This window comes from Atractosteus spatula, chromosome 6, assembly GCF_055471065.1.
Source record: "Atractosteus spatula isolate fAtrSpa1 chromosome 6, fAtrSpa1.hap1, whole genome shotgun sequence".
In the NCBI taxonomy this organism is placed as follows: domain Eukaryota; kingdom Metazoa; phylum Chordata; class Actinopteri; order Semionotiformes; family Lepisosteidae; genus Atractosteus; species Atractosteus spatula.
Window position 1 is genome coordinate 42,830,603 of NC_142711.1, and position 18,882 is coordinate 42,849,484.

The 18,882-nt window shown below is 41.7% G+C and overlaps 2 protein-coding genes across 4 annotated transcripts in view; one reads left to right on the plus strand and one right to left on the minus strand.

Moving 5' to 3' along the window:
- asap1a (ArfGAP with SH3 domain, ankyrin repeat and PH domain 1a) overlaps window positions 1-12,567 on the plus strand; it is a 155,409-nt gene extending 142,842 nt beyond the window's left edge. For all 3 annotated transcript variants that reach the window (XM_088918598.1, XM_088918599.1, XM_088918600.1), the window contains 5 exons: window positions 1,079-1,154; window positions 1,604-1,662; window positions 6,545-7,038; window positions 9,294-9,416; window positions 10,368-12,567. In XM_088918598.1, coding sequence (XP_088774724.1) covers window positions 1,079-1,154; window positions 1,604-1,662; window positions 6,545-7,038; window positions 9,294-9,416; window positions 10,368-10,442 — 827 coding nt within the window. In that variant the 3' untranslated portion in view covers window positions 10,443-12,567. The remainder of the gene's footprint in view (window positions 1-1,078; window positions 1,155-1,603; window positions 1,663-6,544; window positions 7,039-9,293; window positions 9,417-10,367) is intronic.
- A 1,754-nt stretch (window positions 12,568-14,321) lies between these two features.
- eef1a1l3 (eukaryotic translation elongation factor 1 alpha 1, like 3) lies at window positions 14,322-17,843 on the minus strand. Its single transcript, XM_088919389.1, has 7 exons — window positions 17,700-17,843; window positions 17,245-17,424; window positions 16,751-17,047; window positions 16,505-16,655; window positions 15,538-15,794; window positions 14,558-14,792; window positions 14,322-14,437 (listed from the first exon to the last, which is right to left on the minus strand). Exons 1-7 carry the CDS (start codon window positions 17,841-17,843, stop codon window positions 14,322-14,324), a joined length of 1,380 nt encoding a protein of 459 aa, XP_088775515.1.
- Between the last annotated feature and the right edge of the window lie 1,039 nt (window positions 17,844-18,882).

An 18,882-nucleotide genomic window follows, 5' to 3' on the forward strand; every position in this document is an offset into this window, starting at 1 on the left:
AAAAACAGAAAGATGAAGATTTTTAGTTAAACTAATTAAGAGTGTGTGCCATAATATATGAAATTTGTTTATTTACAGTGTTTTCAGTATTTGAAAATATTGCTTTTAAGTTAATTACATGTTTTCTGGCTTAAGTGTCTGTCTGGAACTCCCCCACTGCACTGACAGCAGTGTTATCATCTTCCAGACTAGGACTCTGCAGCTCTTCTCTTGCAAAGCTACAATGTCCACTGGTTCTCATTCCTGCTGAACTCTGAATGACTTCATTGGAGCAATCATTTGCTTAATCAGGAGAGGCAAGCTTTCCAGATTTCTGCTTATCAGTCATCGAAGGCTGTCTTGAAAACCAGCTGATCTGCCGCTATCCAAGATCACAACCCTAATCCTAACCAGCATAGCGAGGTTTACCCTAAATTAATCAAATCCCATGAACTAACCAAGATTGGGCCTGGGCAATATTGTGATGGGAGAAACTCCAGTTATAACAAATTTACTGCTGTAATTGGTGTCAGTGGACCAGTAGGTGGTGATCTTCCCGCTGGACTAGAATGGAGCACAACATTGTGCTGTAGCTGTCCTTTGTATTTGATGACTTGATAACAAGCATCCTGCTGCACTGTTTGAAGGGTAGAAGTGTTATACGTGGTAACCTTGGTAACGTGGTAAATTCCATGTGTCATCCAGGTGGGAACTGCTCTTCAGTAACGGATGGCGTTTCCCCTCCTATATGTATCCTATTTGTTAGATAAAGCCACCCACAACACAGTTTACACAGCTGGTAAATAATGGGGGTGCTTTTCAGTGTCAGTCTGAAAGTTGTAGTTGCGATGTTTTCTGCAGAGGGGAAATGAGTCTGTAGCAAAAGCAATATTTTCAAATATTGTAAGTTGTATTTCCTGCTTGCCAGACAAAACCATCTTCTCTCAGACTATTACTACCTCGGATAACTGCACAAGATTCACATATACTGCTCTTTGCTTTGTTTTATTGACTGCAGTATAATGTTTAGTACAAGACATCTGGTTAATGCTGACTCAGCTTGGCATTGGGATTAATCTGCTTTGATCTAATGTTACAGGAAATGACTCCACTCCACCTTCAGTAAACAAAGCGTCTTCTGGGAACAAGTTTGAGGGTATTCTTCAGCAACAAAGGTATGGCGATGAGCTTAAGCACCCCAGCATTTTGGCACCCTTTTTATAGTGGTACTTAATGAAAAGAAGTGTGTTTTATGCTGATGATCATGATCTTTGCATACACCTGTGCATAATTTTCAGTGATTATTAAATACGCCTTTCAAACTGTATGGCTAAAATTGAGGCCACTTTGACCACTTCAGCTGCCAATTTATAAATGTGTATATCAGGAACATTAGTTTTTTTTTCATCTTTGATTGATGTAATGTACGTGTAGTAATATACAATATGGAACTAGAAGAGAAATAACTTGTGAGATATGAATAGCTTTCCTAACAAGAGAAAGAACTTGGAAAGTACTTAACCTTCCTAAAGATCAACACTGAATTCCACTGAGAAGAATGAGAGGTGGCTTTGATTACAGGAAGCACTAATGTTTTTGTTGTGTTGTTTGTGTCTTTTTTAAGCACTAGCACTACAAAATCCACACTTGGCCCGAGAGTTCTTCCCAAACTACCTCAGAAAGGTAAGCAATGGTCCAGTTTTTAGTACTGAAGTATGAAAGAGTCTCGAGATTTGCAAGGCTTTCTGACAGAATACTGTTGCAGTTAGCCAGATTTGCATTTTAGTCCACTCCTATACCGTTACATAATGTACTAAGGTAGATAGTATGTATGATTAAAAGACATACAGTAAGTATTTGACAGTTAAAGTACTGATGCATTGTCTTCATGTTAATTTAAATAATATTGATCAACTGAAAGGGACAACAGTAATCACAAACTTATAGTAATCAGTTAAAATAAACTATGTGAATCCCCACTCTGTCTCCAGACTGCACTTTCTCTCTGCTATCCTAATTAGCACACATTGTAATGAAAAAGGCAATAAAACTGTCAGGAGGCCTGTAAACTCATCTCCAACCTGTCATTCCCCATACTGCCGACCCAGAACCAGGCGTGTTCGTTACAATCCAAAAACAAGACCAACTTGATATGCGGATACTGGGTAGTGGATACTTGGGCAGGCATCAGGGAGAACTTCACTCACTAGCTAGATTTATCTCTCTATCCTACTCTGTTGCACCACTCATTTAAGAGTTGCAGTTAACATCCTTCAGTTCAGTGTTGCCTAGCTCTACTTCTCTTTCAAGACCAAGACCCTGTTGGCCAGACCGATTTGTGAATTTGCACATGTTAAAATCGCCGATGTTGAGACCCTAACTGTGATATTGGATGATAATTATGTGTTATAAGGTTGCAAAAATACAGACCCTCCTGAACCACAAATCATGCCACAAATATACCCAAATCTAATTGCAAGCACCACATATTTAAAATATTTAAGACATCATAAAATCTCTTAATAGTTTATATTCAAGAAACTTGAACGTCCACCTCGGACAGCTTGAATGCAGATCATAATAAAAGATGATTATTAGAAGGGGATCTCGTGTACAGTATATAAGCTTAGCCTTGTGCCAGGAATCACTCATGCTGGCCTTGTTTATGTCACTTTACACCAGTACAGTGTGTCATTGTTTGGATCTGAACTTGTTTTGCCTTTTATTAGTCAAGACATCACAACAGCAAGGACAATTGAAGCAAGAGTGCCAAGGTTTAGAATATCCATCTTATTGCATCACATGTGCAGCCATGTCAGTGTTAAATTGGTAAAAAGAGTGTTTCAAATGCTTTTCTGCACTAGGGTAAGATTTAGCCTATATGTTTGTGAAAATGAGCAAACCTTTTAAGCTTTTGTTAGGTTGCGAGGTATTTTAAACACAAGTATACTTGAAGCAGTAATAAATGGATTTCCTTGTTTATAGATGACTCTTGAAACAGGAATATTTCAGCTTTTTAAAGCTGTCAGGCATGCGAGACAGATGTTAGGGGGCAGTGCGGCATTGATGTGTCTTCACCAGTTTGAGCTGGCGTCTTGCCTGCCCTGACGCGGGGGAGGCAACTGGTGCAAGGACAGTAGGACAGTGAGGCCGAAGCCAGTCAAAAGGAGCCCAGGGCTTTGCCAGCAGTCAGATCAGGATGTGCCCTGAGCTGACGGTGCAGTGTGGGAGAGCAGTAGAGCAGGCAGCGAGGGGAGGACCCTCGGGAGTCTAGGCGACACTTGGAGAGGACGGAGTCTCGACAAAACTCTGAATGTGTGTCTCAAGTGGATTTCGTTCCTTCTTCATCCCCCGCTTCAGTGACAGCATAATCCATCTCGGCCTACATTGAAAATAACTGATGAGCAAATTTAACGCTGCAGGAATCCATAATATAGACTGATACAAATAAATACAGTGTGTTAATTCAATGATTTCATGTCATGTCAAGAAAACAGAGTGAAACTGTTACATTTTACTGAATCATAATCTAAAACTACAATCTGTATATCATATATACTGTATACAGTATACAATTCAATACAAAGCAAACAATTATACTGACAAATGATCGAGTATATATAGTCAATGTAATCTATGTAATTTAAATTGTAAATCAATTGAATTAATTAAATTTAGTTCTGATACCTTGTCAGGATCATGGTTGGCTGTGGCTCAAACTAAGGATGACACTTCTACAGTGTTTATCTTCGTAGTAATTTATTATTGTGTCTGCCATTATTGTTATCCATCCATTTTCTAACTGCTTCATCCAATTCAGCGTCGTTTGGGCAAGCAAGGTGCAAGGTGCAAGATAAACCCTGGCTGGGACGCCAGTGGGTTTCAGGACAGAAAGACAAACATTCACGCACACTTACACTAGGGCCAATTTTCCGAGGAGCCAATTAACCTGCCAGTATGTTTTTTGAGTGTGACAGCAAGCCGGAGGACCGGCAAACATGGGGAGAACATCCAAACTCTAAACCGATAGCACTTCATCTCCAAAATTGAGGGTCACAGCGAAACGAGGCAGCAATTCTGACCATTGCGCCATTGTGATGCCCATTATTATTGTTGTTGTTGTTGTTGTTGTTGTTATTATTATTATAACTTCCTCTCACCGGATATTTTTTGCTGGTATTTTGTAAATCCAGATTTCAACAAGAGATAGAAGCGATTTACTCTAACACCTAACGAAGGATGTGTGTAGTGCCCATTAGTGCAATCTTCTGCACTTTGCCTGCTGATTATGATTATGATTATAAAAGGTTATGATCAAATCCCTTTTTAAGTGTCCCTAGTGCTTCAACTACAGTATGACTGGCACAACTCTCGTCTTCACATCCCGGTGATCTCAGTTTCCAAGTCCTTGTATTTACTCAGTTCCTCGATTTCTTTCATCATGATGTTTGAGTCATCTGGAATGGCTGTATCGATCAGCAGGCATGTTTTCTCTTTCTTTTCATGCAGCACAATGTCAGGACGGTTTGCTAGTATTTTTCGATTTGTGACTATGGGCACCTCCCACATGGTGATATCAGTGGTGTTGACAACCTTTTCGGGTACGTGTTCGTAGTACTTGCCAGGCACTTGTATCCCCAGTGCTTGCACATTGTCCAGTGGATATAGCTGGCCACCTTGTTGTGTCTGTTGGTATACTCGGACGGTTCAAGTGTTGTACAGCCATCAACAGTATGGCTAACATGTTCTTCTGCCTTGACATTCTGCATTTGCTATCAACTGGCTGTTTCAAGATGATCTTCTGGTGGTATCTGGTGTTGAGTGCCTGGTCCTGAGCTGCAATAATCAGGCTTTCTGTCTCTCCTTTTAGAATAGAACTGCGTAACCATGCCAAGGATGCCTCTTTATTATTATTATTATTATTATTATTATTATTCATCATGGTGGTGCAGTGGTTAGTATTGCAGCCTTGCATTCCTGGGGCCCTGGGTTCAGTTCCACACCTGGGATGCTATCTTAAAGCTGCTCTAGGTGTGGCATGGTGAGAGGCAGAGCCCTTCAAACACCAGTCATTGACAGTTGGTGATTTGATCAGCGACGGCTGCGGGTGGGCTTCCAGTCATGTTACAAATAGGATTCACCTCCCTGCCTCCAGAGACTGAGGCAGAGGAGAGGTGACAGGACAGCCTTTCTTCAGCAAGGCTGACCTCTGCATGCATAGTTCTGCGATTTGGGAAGCTAGCAGGCAGTACAGGCTTACTTTGCTCATCCACTGCCCTTGGGGGACTGGGAGTAAGAGCGACAATCCCGGAGGGAGTTGGTCGCTTCAAAGTCTTACCGCTTGACTTGAGCTGCGTGTCTTGCCCTTGTGATTACAAGCTACACTGCAAGTGGAATGAAGTGGCTGCATGTTTAGATATTGCAGACTGACTGAGTGCAGAAGGTGGTGGCAGCTGCGATGGCCGTGGCAGAGCACAGTCCAAGTGCGTTTAGTGTTCCCTCTGGCAATATTTCCAGATTGCAGGCTGGGGGCACCAGGAGCGCAGACGTCTGTTAGTCAATAAAGCCTGGTGGCACAAGGCAAAGGCTGTATGCCCACTCGGTGTCCATGGCCAAAAGAGCAGACTGGCTGGGCGTCATGAGCACCAGCAACTGTTACATACTGTATATCTTTGTTGAATGTTTGTGGGTTGTGAAACACTGATGGTGACTGGAGAGTGTCTGCTATGGTAGTGAAGACACTACGGAGCCAGGAGCTCTGATCTCTCTGTCCGTTGTGGGATATGGAATATGTATGACAGTCGGAGATCCTAAGTCTAGCTATCACTCCAAAAGAGAATGAAAGAAACAATAACCGACAGCAGCTACTGTAGGTTAATAACACAGAATACCTCAAATCTAGGGTGAATACCCCAGAAGGAGGCCATATACAACACTATCCTTGGAGGAGAGTGCGTGAAGAGGGAAATTATCTCTAAGGTTAGAGTGGAAAATATGCCTGACTGTCTGTGGAGGATGGGGTGATGTCATGGATCTGCCTGGATCAGCCCCAAAGTGTAATCCACACTGCACAACATACAGTAACAGAATGTTCACCCCATGTTTTTTGGGGTTTCCTCCCATGGCACCTACTGGTAGTTTAACTGGCTATTGGGGAAAATTAGTTCCGGTTGTGAGCGTGTGTGTTTGTGTCTGTGTGTGACTGGCTTCCCGTCAAGGGTGTATCCTGCTTTGCGCCCATTGCTTGCCAAGATAGGCTCTGCCTCCTCTGCAACTGATAATAATAATGATGATCTGGGAGCTTACAACATAAACAGCATTAGGTTTTTCTAATCTTTATTGTCCCATATAAACAGTGAGAGCAAATTCCCATTTCTAATGATGACCTGGAGATATTTTTGAATTGTTTATATGTTTAGATGAGTGACATCAGTCAATTATTTGTTCTTTCTTACCATCATAAACAAAGAATTAATGGAAAGGGTTACCGATTTGAAATTACTTTCATACTAATCATTACAGCCACAACAAGGCCAATCCATAAATGGTGTTTCTTCTCTTGCAGTGGCATTAAGAAAAATCGACACCATCCATCACCCTTCCATAGATAAGTCCAACCAGCAGCCCGATGTGTTTCAGAAGTCTCCCCAGGCTGCAGAGATACCTCCGAAAGTTCCCTTGCCAGAGAAGCCGCAGCCAGGAGACCTGCCCCCCAAGCCGCAAGTTGGGGATCTGCCGCCCAAACCAGGAGAACTGCCTCCCAAACCCCAGCTCTCTGACCTGCCCCCCAAACCACAGCTTGGAGACCTCCCTCCGAAGCCTCAGGTCAAGGACCTTCCTCCCAAACCTCAGCTGTCAGAGGTACCCCCCAAACCCCCAGGTACAGACACCCCTCAGAAGTCCCTGACTGGAGAATCAGCACCCAGACCACCGCCTTCTGACAGCCCTGGATCCAACCAGCTGGGCGAGGCCGCTCCTAGACAGCTCTCGGAGGACACCAATGGCACACCGCCCGCCGTGATGGAGATGCCAGTTCCTCTACCCAGGAAAATCAACACGGTCAGTGAAGAACCTTCCTTGGCTGCCATTTTAAGAGCCGGGAGGCTGAGAGAGTGGGGCTTTGAACATGTAGTTAGTTGTAGGGAAACCTGAGATTGAGACCCAGATGTCGTCTATCAGTCCTGAATTCTCTTGAATCTTTCTTTTCAGTACGCATTCAGTACAGGTACTCATTCTGAGTGTAGGTTGAGCTCAGTGTGCCCAGATGAATCAGTTTGCCATAACTCTGTTAACATCACAGCATCACCTTCGGCTTCCCAGGCACCTGCAGGCCTGCAGTGATGTCAGTGAGAGACCTGTTGCTCCTCTATTATGTTATTTGTAATCTTGGAACTGAAGATGTTTTTTTTCCCATGTGTGTACCCTCACAATTTGGAATTGCCAATTGCTGAGCAGTTTGTCTCACCTCTATGACTTCTGCATCAGCAGTGAGAGATCAAGGACTATTCATGCACCCCTGCTGCACACCCTCTTAGCTACTTGTCACACTAGCTACATGTGACATGATGCATGATGGCACACTAAATCTCATGGCTGGAAATGGCTGAATAGCATTCACTGTTGAATAGCAAACTCAGGATACCTAAGCCAACTCAAGCCTGCTCAACCCTAATGGAACTAAGCCCTTTGGGAATCCTAGATGAAGCTGACTAATGAAACAGTCAAGTCTCAACTTACTAGTGTCTGTGCAGGGCTTAGCATGTGCTCTTTTACTGCTCAAATACCATAGAAATCCTTTAAACTGCCATTTTTGTAATGCGAGGGATGCAACTTACCAAGAGCAAAATAACTGGAGGAGAGACGTAACTTAAAAGGTAAAAGGTAACTCTGCTTCACTTTTGTGAAATATTCTTACGTGTCATTTTCAGGCATGAGGAATTAGTGCCCTAAAAAAAGGTTTTTATTGTTTAGATGTCATTCCAGTTTAATTATATTCTAGAAGTGATTCTTGTAGAATACGCAGAGATAACTGACAGTTCTTTATGTGTACTGTAGGTTAGATTGGTAAATGTTCAAAATCCAATAAAAATTATTACTAAATTAGATCAAACATCTGATAAAGCATAATTTGTGTTATGTTGCCCAAAAGCCAAGAGAAATCCAGGTGAGTTTTCTTATTACTTTCAGCGGTTTGGAGAAAAAAGTTTTCATTCTGGCTGGGGTTGATAGAAGAGGAAATAGGTCAGGGAAGAGAAGTGATCTTGTCAAGTTTCTGTGCCCGTCTCAGATTTGCGACCTTTCTTTGGGACTATTCAAGCTAGTGTTCAAAGTGCTAAAGACATTGACTGGCTCAAAGTTCCTTTTTGACTTAATGGCTTAAATTGAGTACGCCATTACAGCTACTCCATACTAAAGATCAGCTACTGTATGTAATTGAAAATTGTGACAGAAACATGATGTTAAATCTAATTTCCTCATAAAATTAATGGGGTAAGATGTCAGGGAAACATTTTTCTGTCAGACAAATCTTATACAGGAATAAGATTTAAATAATTTTAAATGTACTCATCAGTGATCTGATCTTGGCATTATTCCACATTGTCACAGTAGTTGGAATAAGATACCAGGATTTACCACATACTGTACTGTACTTGCCTGCATCAGAACGCCTTAATTATGGAGCTGCTAAGCAGACGTTCTGGAGGAGGTCAAATTGTAATTTTGCACATCTGCTCTCTTAAGCAGACAGAACGTTGAGAACCAAATACTGCTAATAGGTCAACAAATTAATAAAACCACATTTAGTGGGTGTATGTGTGTGTTTGCGCAGGAGTTCAACCAAGTGCAAATGAATTTTTTCTGGAAGTTTTTAAAGTAATAACAAATGAGTTAAAACAACAAACACATAAAATGACACAAAAGGCTATTGGGTATGAAGTCATGAAAGTATAGTCCCTTTGAAAAATCTGGGTAGATAGTGCCATCCAGTGTGCCTCCTGAGCGAACACTTTGTTTTCCAGGATATTATTGTATTTTTGTAACTTAGAGACAATATTTTCACAGTCAACAATCAGTCCACCACAATGGGATCTAATTTTGCCTCGTCTTGTTTCAAGTGTGACGTAATGGTATTGCTGAAAGTACTTTGTTTAAGCTTTGTCAGAATCCCATCTAAAACTGTGCTTGTGGAGACTGAGTGCGCCTGGGGTGGAGTCATGGACATTTAATTGGAACTCCTCTATTGTGGATTTGAGCTCTGAAACTATTTACTGGTGTAGCATACTGGTAAGAATAAAGGAGTGGTCTGCTTCCAGGGCAAGAACAAAGCAAGGCGGGTGAAGACTATCTATGACTGCCAGGCCGACAACGATGATGAGCTGACGTTCGTGGAGGGAGAGGTGATTATCGTTACTGGAGAAGAGGACCAAGAGTGGTGGGTGAGTACAGAAAAAATATAATGACAAAAATTAGTTCATTAACTAATACTTTATTAGATTTTTTGGAATAATAGACTTCGTGGCAAGAAGTCTAAAGTTTATATCTCACTTCTGATTTTACAGAAAAAACAACATAATAATAATTCCTTACATTTATGTAGCGCTTTTCTGGACACTTCACTCAAAGTGCTTTACAGGCAGTCCCCACCTGGATGATGCGACGGCAGCCATAGTACACCAAAACGCTCACCACACATCAGCTATCAGTGGGGAGGAGAACAGAGTGATGAAGCCAGTTCATCGTTGGGGATTATTAAGAAACCACAGTTAGTTAAATCCAAGGGGAAATTTGGCCAGGACACCAGGGTTAACACCTACTCTTTTTAAAAAAGTGCCCTGGGATTTTGAATGACCACAGAGAGTGGCGCCTTTTTACAGTATAGTGTTCCTGTCACTATACTGGAGCATCAGGACCCACACAGACCACAGGGTGAGCGCCCCCTACTGGTCCCACTAATACCACTTCCAGCAGCAGCCTTAGCTTGCCTGGAAGGTCTCCCACCCAGGTATTGGCCAGCCTCACACCTGCTTAGTTTCAGGGGGTTGCCAGTTGTGATTTGCAGGGTGATTTAGCTGTTTTGACTATTTTTTTATGAGCACAAAAGAGCAAGTCTCCTGTATGATATTAACCATCTCAGACTGGGATTTGTTAGGGGCCACGTGTCACTGGGGCTGAAGGTGGACCTTAATGCTTTTGAGCATCTCTAACATTAAAGACGCTTGTTTGGAAAACAGCAGAAGTTTCAGTTTAGTCCATGTTGCCGTCTTATTGGGCGTAATTTGTAGATATCAAACTAAAGAAGGAGTGAGGGATCTAGATTCAAACACTTGTCCTGCGCGAGTGCGGAGAGATCTTTATGAGTGTTCGGTTTTCTGTGCTTTTGTTCACAGATCGGGCACATTGAAGGGCAGCCTGAGAGAAAGGGCGTGTTCCCCATGTCTTTTGTTCACATCCTTTCTGATTAGCGACCAGCTGGACCTGCACAGGGCACATCATTCATGCACCGCACTATGCTTCCTTCCTGCAAAGAGTAAGACTGCTGCCACCCCACAGCCCTGGGCACCTCATTGTGTATATAGCAGCTGTTAAAATAATAAAAGAGAACGAGAAACACAAAAGACAAAACAAATCATGTAGGTTCACCTTATGAGGTGTAAAGTACATACGTATTGTAAATATACTGTGTTATCCTGCCTTTGCCAGTATTATCATAGCCTTGGAACCTGGCCTTACTGGGTTTGCTGTAGCCATCCTTGGAATCTAGCACTTACGTAACATCTCTGTCTTTGCTGTTCAGCTGTATGTATGTACATACATATACATATATATGCATATACACTCATACAAAAAATGCCCTGCCTGCGCTTACGAAGCTTGGGCAGTCTTGTTCAAAGTTCTAACCCGTATAAGCTTGACTGTCTTAACGTTAAGATCATCTCTGTGTTTCTCAGTAACATTGCAACATCAGGAAAATCAGACGCATAAAGGAATAAATTAGTCTTTAAGTCTTCATCTCTCTCTTTAAAAAGAGAGTGCAGGACTGAAAAATGTGGTAAGATGGTTGTGTAACTTCCACAGAGCTTACCAAAAATGCACGTCAAAGGATGAAATATATATTCATTAAATGTATTCCTAATCCTCGCTTGCATAATATTTTTTTTAATGAATGTGCTTTGTATACACTGTCACAAATGTCCAGACAATATCAGCATTAGCGACAGCTGTCAGACTACTTGAAGTCATTCCCTCTTTAGACAGTCCAGAAGATGGCAATTGTGTTTTATATTTTTCACCTACTGTCCTAAGCTGGTTGCACTAAAAATCCTTCAAATTTGCATGGATTTCTTAAGAACTTCGTATATTCTGTCTCTTTCATGACTTGTCCGACTCCGATTAGAAACTGGAATGTTCCTTTGGTGAAGTGGCTTTTTTTTTAGATGTTCCTATCTAGTTTCATGATACAAGTTGGATTGTGATCCAAACGAAATGATGCATCTCACACCTGAACATCTTGCGAAATTTCCTGTCATTCGCAAGTGAGGGCATTTCCATTTTGTTCTGGAGGTGCACTCTGTGTAATGGCATCCCTCTGGTGTCTGGACACCTGCCTGGAGCTATCTGGCAGGATAGCGTATACATGCACATATACAGTATCTAGGTATTACAGTGTCCTAGCATGTGGTCTTCTCTGGAAGGTATGAGGACATTATTAAACTTTTGTGATATATTGGATTGTGAAATATGTTTTTAGAAGCTCAGCAGTGGCTGGCGAAGGTATTAATAGAATCATGCTGTACCAGAATCTTATTGTGCCTCATTAATTGTTGTATTTTATTTAACTGTGCAGGGGAATGAGCAATTTGCATTAGCTATTAAAATCCTTATTGTATTAACAAGAAACAGTACATTGCTATATGAAAGCTTCCAGTGTTATTTAATGTTCCTGGTCCATTACATTTTAGAGTTAACGTATATGCTGTATATCCATTTGAAAGTGTGTGAAAATTCACTTCAACAAGTATTGAAAATAAAGTAATTTTTATATGTAGAATACAATTTGTCCCATAGCTGAAAATTCAAAACTGGATTTCAGATGATAAATTTCCAAAAAACAAATTTCCCACCTGTTAAACAAATTAAATATAAACCTTAGGCAAGTATATACCCAATTAACACTTTGTGTAGATGTTTAGGCTTGGACCGTGTTCATATTTCTTTAAAAAGAAAAGAAAAATAACAGGAGTGCAATTGTATTTTAGTGAATATTTATTTCATCCAGAAGAACGATGGGGGACTCTCTCTCAGAGGAGCCTGTCAAATGTCAACTTCTGCACAAGGATCTTTTTTTAAAAAAGCTGTTCTGTTGTAAATGGCTCTGGATATGCTTTTAAATGGGTTTGCCATGACTGTTTTTACATATTTAATTGTGAGAAATAACTGGACTAGATGTAAACCTTCAGATTTGACTTCTGCTCAGCTGCCAGTTCCGGTTCCAGTATTGAGTTGTGCTGTTTGATTAGAGCAGTCAAGAAGGACTTCCGCCCTGTCATTCCATTTTATCAATTAATAAAAGTTTTATGTTGAAGAAAATGACTTCATGCCTGTGTTTTGTACCCAACAGCAATAACTGGCAGTGACACAAGGCCCATCCATCCATTTTTTGTACCACTTGATCCAAGGCAGGGTTGTGGGGGAGCCCAAGGCTCTCAAGCAATGGGTGCAAGGCAAGATATATCCAAGACAGGATACTGTACCAGTACATCACAGGGCACATACTACCACAGACACATTGCATAACTGCACCAGGGCCAATTTTACTGGCAGCCAATTAACCTACCCATATTGTCTTTGGACATGGAAGAAAACTGGAGCCCCTGCAGGAAATCCATACAAACTCCACAGAGATAGCACCCCAGCTCCAGAATTGAACAACGCTAACCACTGTGACATCACTCATAAGAGGTCTTTATCTTCAAGGTCTAAGGTAAAATGGAGCACTGGACAGTTCACAGTAACTCTAAAACTTCTCATGCACAGTCATGTTATTAGGAAGTTTAATAAAGCTATGTTACTGGTAAAGGGCATCAGTTACGACCTTTGTCTTCAGAGGTTGACAAAGAAGGATATTTTAAAACTGTATTTGATTTGGCAGGGTAGTGCAATGATATTCACTGACCTGTAGGGCTTTCCCCCCATCAAAACTCAATAACTAAATTGAATGTTAAACTGCTTTGCCTTAAACAGCTTTTTCCAGGTCTTTAGCTACCAAGAAGCTGAAATTACACACTGAAATACCTCCAAGTACTCCAGCAGAGTTACTTAAAACTCTACTTATGTTTAATTAAGCTTTTTTCAGTTGCTTTAAGCTGTTACAGGGGTACTGCAGAACCTCCCTCTACAGTACATTGGAATTGGAGATTCTAAATGATAATTGAGCTACTGTACATCTGACAGATTAGCTCTTGCTTTGCCATCATGATCTGCACCTGTTTGAAAGAAGCAAGAAGGCCTTCAGCACTGGCCCTCTTACCAACAAGAGGTAAGAAAGCAGGCAGGAAGACTTAAATTGCAATAACATTGCAGAAGGATTTTCTGTGCTTTAGTTGTGAGTAAATTCAGCAAATACCAAGGAGACATACTCAAGTTTTTTTTTTAATCTTCTGGGTGGTGTCAGAGCATATGTACACATATTGCCAATTTTTGTATGTTAGTACCACATCAGTCTTTGAGCCCCATCACCTTAAACATAATCCACTCCCATTTTATTTCCCCAATTTTGAATACACTAGTGTAGGGAGATGGAGGCTAGTGTTTAAGGACAAGTGAGCCCATTTTCTAATCGGATCATTAGAGATCATTTCTCTACTGCTTAGAAAAGCAGCAAAGTCTACTTGGGTTTAATCAAACCCACCCTTTCCAACAGCAGCTTAAAGCCACTTCTTCAAACCTTGTAGATTAATTATGTACTGTTGCACCAGTTAATCCTTTGTTCAAATCCTGGGAGAAACTTAAATGTTGAATCCTCCATTTACAAAATAGGGTAATAAGGAGGGGGGTTGGGAAAATCTTAAACTACTCCCCACCTAAACTTTATAAAATGAGTTGACAAAATGCTCCAGTGAGAATTTTATTTACTGAACAGAGCTCAAACCACATTTGGAACAAATTCCCCATAATCAAAGCCACAAAATGAAATTGAAAATAAACAACTTCCTGTACTGCAAACTTAAAGTGCTTATGTTAACAGATTCACAACAACCCCATGGTCTAGAACCAAGAACTCAGGTCAGACTTTCATTCACGAGCTCTGAAACATTCCTATCCAGCACGGTCAAAAAAAAAAGTTATTTAAGGGATTGGGTTTTCTGGACAGACTTCTTTGGGTTCCCATTGACCTTCTCTACCGATTTGATGACCCCAACTGCGATGGTCTGCCTCAGGTCCCTGGCAGCAAAACGGCCTACCAGGAAAAAAAAAAAAAAAGGAAGTGGCATTTTCATTAGGAAAACCAGATTCCTCGAGTGCAAGGAGCAGAGATGGCACAAACATTCCTGCAATGAGAATAATTTACAGTGCTCACCTAAAGGAGGATAATTGAAGAAGCTCTCAACACACATTGGCTTGTTTGGTACCAGGTTGACAGTAGCAGCATCTCCAGATACCAGGACCTGAGGGTTGTCTTCAAGTTTCTGCCCAGACCTCCGGTCAAGCTTCTCCCTCAGCTCCACAAACTTGCAGCTGATGTGGGCTGTGTGGCAGTCGACAACTGGAGAGTAGCCCGCTTTGATCTTGCCAGGATGGTTCAAAATGATAACCTATTAAAATTAAAGGAGCGGGAGAGGGCAGCAGGCAGCTGTTAGTGTGACAAAGGTGGTCAAATGACATTTCTCCTCAGTTCCACCTTAAAAGACAGTGTTGAATAGCATATAAATGGCTTCCAACCCTCATCCTCAAATGAACAGTTCTTGCAACTAAAATTGTTACAGGGTTCACACTAAATTACACATTAAGTCATTTGACCTTTTAAGAGCTGAAAGCAAAAAATCTAAGAAGTGTGCCCCAAACAAACTGAAATCATTAGCCTATGATTAAGAACACAGCTGGAACACAAACCAAGAAGTGGAATGACCTTGGGACCCTGGTCGGGGAATCAAGAAGGTGCTATTTCATTAAACTAAAATCCTAACTCTTCTGGGTTCAATTCTAGTGTACCATCTGTTTGGAGTTTGCATGTTCTCCAAGGGGGGTGATACCATTTCCCCCTCTACTTCCTAAACCTGCAATCTTTGTCCTCAAAGAGTGACCCCTGGTCCTGGTCTGCTTGCTGAATAGGGCTCAAAATGCCAAACCCTGATAATTCACCATGATGCATGCAAAAGAGACTTCACAGTCTTTAAAGATCACATGACACAAATCGATAAGTTTAGTAATGGGAATGTTTAGGAAGTTTAGAAGGAATGTCACCATGAGCTATCTCAGCCAAACAGGAAACAGTGGCAACTAGGAGACCCCATTGCTCTCTAGGACCAGAGGTTGACCATGTTGGTTCAGAAGGGGTACCTGTGCAACAAAGCTGGAGACATCAGAGGGAGGGTCATGCTGAGCATTCCCTGCCACATCCCCACGCCGCAGATTTTTCACCGACACATTCTTGATGTTGAAGCCTATATTGTGCCCAGGGAGAGCAGTCTGGAGGCCTTGGTGATGCATTTCTATTGACTTAACCTCTGCAGTAAGTTTCGCAGGCGAGAAGGTCACCATCATCCCTGGCTTCAATATCCCCGTCTCAATTCTTCCTACTGGTACAGTACCAATACCTGGGGACATTGGAGAAGTGATAGGGATGCAAGAGGATTGAGCATTTCCATCGACAGTACAATTGCAGTCCTGTTAAGATGTAAACCCTGTAATCCATTTAAAAAATGGATTTAGGACTCCAATGCTTGGATTTAGAAGTTCAGTTATTTTTAGTCCTAGAAGCAAAAAGCATAGAATGGCTACAATCAGCCTCAGTACCATTGACTCTTATTCAGATTTTAATCAAAGAGCAGTTTCTTGTACTAGGAAATGTACAAAGCAGATAAGCTTCTGAGATCGTAAACAACTGGTTAAGTCCAAAAGCACTTTGTGGGTAAAAAAAACAAGGCTCATCAGGGTACCTGTGCTAAAGTACCCATGATAATGTTAACACCATTAGGAATACATATGCACCTCTGCATCTCCATTCCTATGCACCTCTGCATCTCCACACACTTAGTCGTGGGTTAAAACATGCATTAGCCCTCCCCATTTTAGTCATTCTCCTTCAGAATCTTGCTAACGGATGCACATTATAAAAGGGAGATGACTAAATGGGAAAGAAGTCCGTTTCATTCCTGTATGACCAGTGTAAGACCAGACTGCCTCTCCAAACATTTGGCAACTTTGAGCAATAAACCCAGCTGCCATGCTGGAACATTCCTGGCTTGACCTGTAATAACTGAATAATGGATACTGTAAACTTCAAAGGATAGGTTAGAAACAATACCTCCTATCTTATAAACATCCTGTAAGGGCAACCTCAGGGGTTTGTTGACGGTGCGCACTGGGGGCAGAATTGAGTCCAGGACTTCAAGTAAGGTTTTGCCATTTGCATTGCCTTCCTTCCGTTTAATTTTCCACCCTTTAAACCAAGGCATCTTTGAAAGGGAGGGGGAGAAAAATAAATACACCATAAGTGGCCTTATGAGAAGATGCATGCCACAACTCAAGCAAAAGAAAACATGCTAATCACCTTATTGGAGGGAGTCAACATGTTCTCTCCAGTCCATCCAGAAACTGGCACAAAGGGCACTGCTGTAGGGTTATAGCCTATTTTCTTCACGTAGATGGTCACGTTGCGAACCACCTCATCAAAGCGCTTCTGGCTGTAAGGGGGCTCCGTAACATCCATTTTGTTGACGCAGACAATGAGCTGCTTAACACCCAGCGTGTAAGCCAGCAAAGCATGTTCCCTTGTCTGGCCATTCCTGGAAATACCAGCCTCAAATTCGCCTCTGGCCGCAGAGACCACTAGGAGCGCAGCATCAGCCTAGAAGAGAGACTCAATCCGTACACGTATTTCTCAGATGCAATTTGTACATACAGCGATAAGGGGGCTACAGAGGGTAACCAGAACACCCATTTAAAAAGAATGTAGAGATGACCTACTTTATGCAATTTGCACAACATTAGGTTAAAGTGTATCTAGACTAATCCATCTGGCCCAGTGTTTAACCCGCAATTCACCTGCGAAGTTCCGGTGATCATGTTTTTGATGAAATCGCGATGTCCAGGTGCGTCGATGATGGTAATGTAGAATTTGTGAGTATTGAACTTCATTAACGAGATGTCGATGGTGATGCCCCTCTCTCTCTCCGCCTTCAGTTTATCCAGAACCCAGGCGTATTTAAACGAGCCCTTTCCCATCTAGAAGGGGATACAGTAAAGTGGTGGTTCTTGCTGAATTTCACTTCATTCTTATATATTGTAAGTGACGCAGATCAGACTTTACTTTTGGTCCTGGTTGTATCATACATTAACATGCTCAGAGCCGTTAAAAAGTCTTGCAGTTACCAGTAGACTATATGGAACACTTAAGACGTAAATCAGTGCCAAAAAACCAAACACCGCTCTTTATAGCCTACTTCACGATGGAACACCGTTACATTCTAAAATAGTTGACGCATCAACGAAGGCTGTACCTGGCTTGCGGTCTTCTCGAACTTCTCGATAGTCCTGGGGTCCACTCCGCCACATTTATAAACGAGGTGACCAGTGGTAGTGGATTTTCCACTATCCACATGACCGATGATCACAAGGTTAATATGAATCCTATCCTTCGGCATTGTGAGACTACACCTCGACTTCCGTCTCTTCTTCAGGTGGTTTACAGTTATACAACACTTTCTATTAAAGAATTGCGTTGTCTCCTTTTCTCTCACGACAAAGACTTTCGTCTGAGGCGATCCTTGTTTATAAAGCCTGAGACCTATTACATCGCCTTGTTAAGTACAACGAGCGAATCATTACACTCACCTGTACTTGTCAGCGGATCTCGGTAAGAACTGACCTCAGAGCATTTTAAGGAATTTAAAATGACACATGTGTAAGGGAAATCTGCCTTTTACGTGTGATTGGCAATAATGTAAAATGCTAACAACTCCGGATACAGATGCTTTATTATGAACATAGTTATCAAATATGTTTTTAACGTATTGGTACTTTTTGCATTATTATACTAGTGAATCAAAATCATCCGGCGATAAATTGCCTTGTATCTTTTCTTCCCAATTATTTGTGCTAATTATATTGAAATGTTAATCCAGTACTAAAGCGTGTTTAGCTGGATCAGTATGTATTAAGACAATTAGGATAATAATTTGTAATTCCTCCCGTCATATTGGACTATTCGAACAGATGAGGACCCAAATATCTACTACTGAAACAGACACGCTGTGTGACGCGCGACAGCTATGGTGAGCTCGCAGGTCAGCAAGTCAGGAGTGCGATATTAACTAGAGCAATTGGATTTACAGGGGAATTCTGGAGCTGGATTGCGCAAGCCAAAACTGAAATTTGCACAGGACCCCTGCTTTAGCACTCCTATACTATTACAGTGTCGTGGGATCTTCTTCGAAAGATAAGGTCTATGTTTTGCATGCCGTGCAGAATTATCGGGATTCGGCATTTCGAGCCCTATTCGAGCCTAAGCCAGCAGCCATATCACCCTGCAATTCACAACTGGTAACCCACTAAAGCTAAGCAGGTGTGAGCCTGGCCAGTACCTGGATGGGAGACCTCCAGGGAAAAACTAAGGTTGCTACTGGAAGGTGTTAGTGGGTCCATGTCCATGTGACAGCAACACTATACTGTAAAACAGGTGCC

Coding starts and splice junctions, on each gene's coding strand:
- eef1a1l3 (XM_088919389.1), bottom strand. CDS start 17,843: ATGCCGAAGGATAGGATTCATATTAACCTTGTGATCATCGGTCATGTG. Junction 14,793..15,537: donor TCTCCAGCTTTGTTGCACAG/GTACCCCTTCTG, acceptor TAATTTTAATAG/GTTATCATTTTGAACCATCC. Junction 14,438..14,557: donor CTTCAATTATCCTCCTTTAG/GTGAGCACTGTA, acceptor TTTTCCTGGTAG/GCCGTTTTGCTGCCAGGGAC.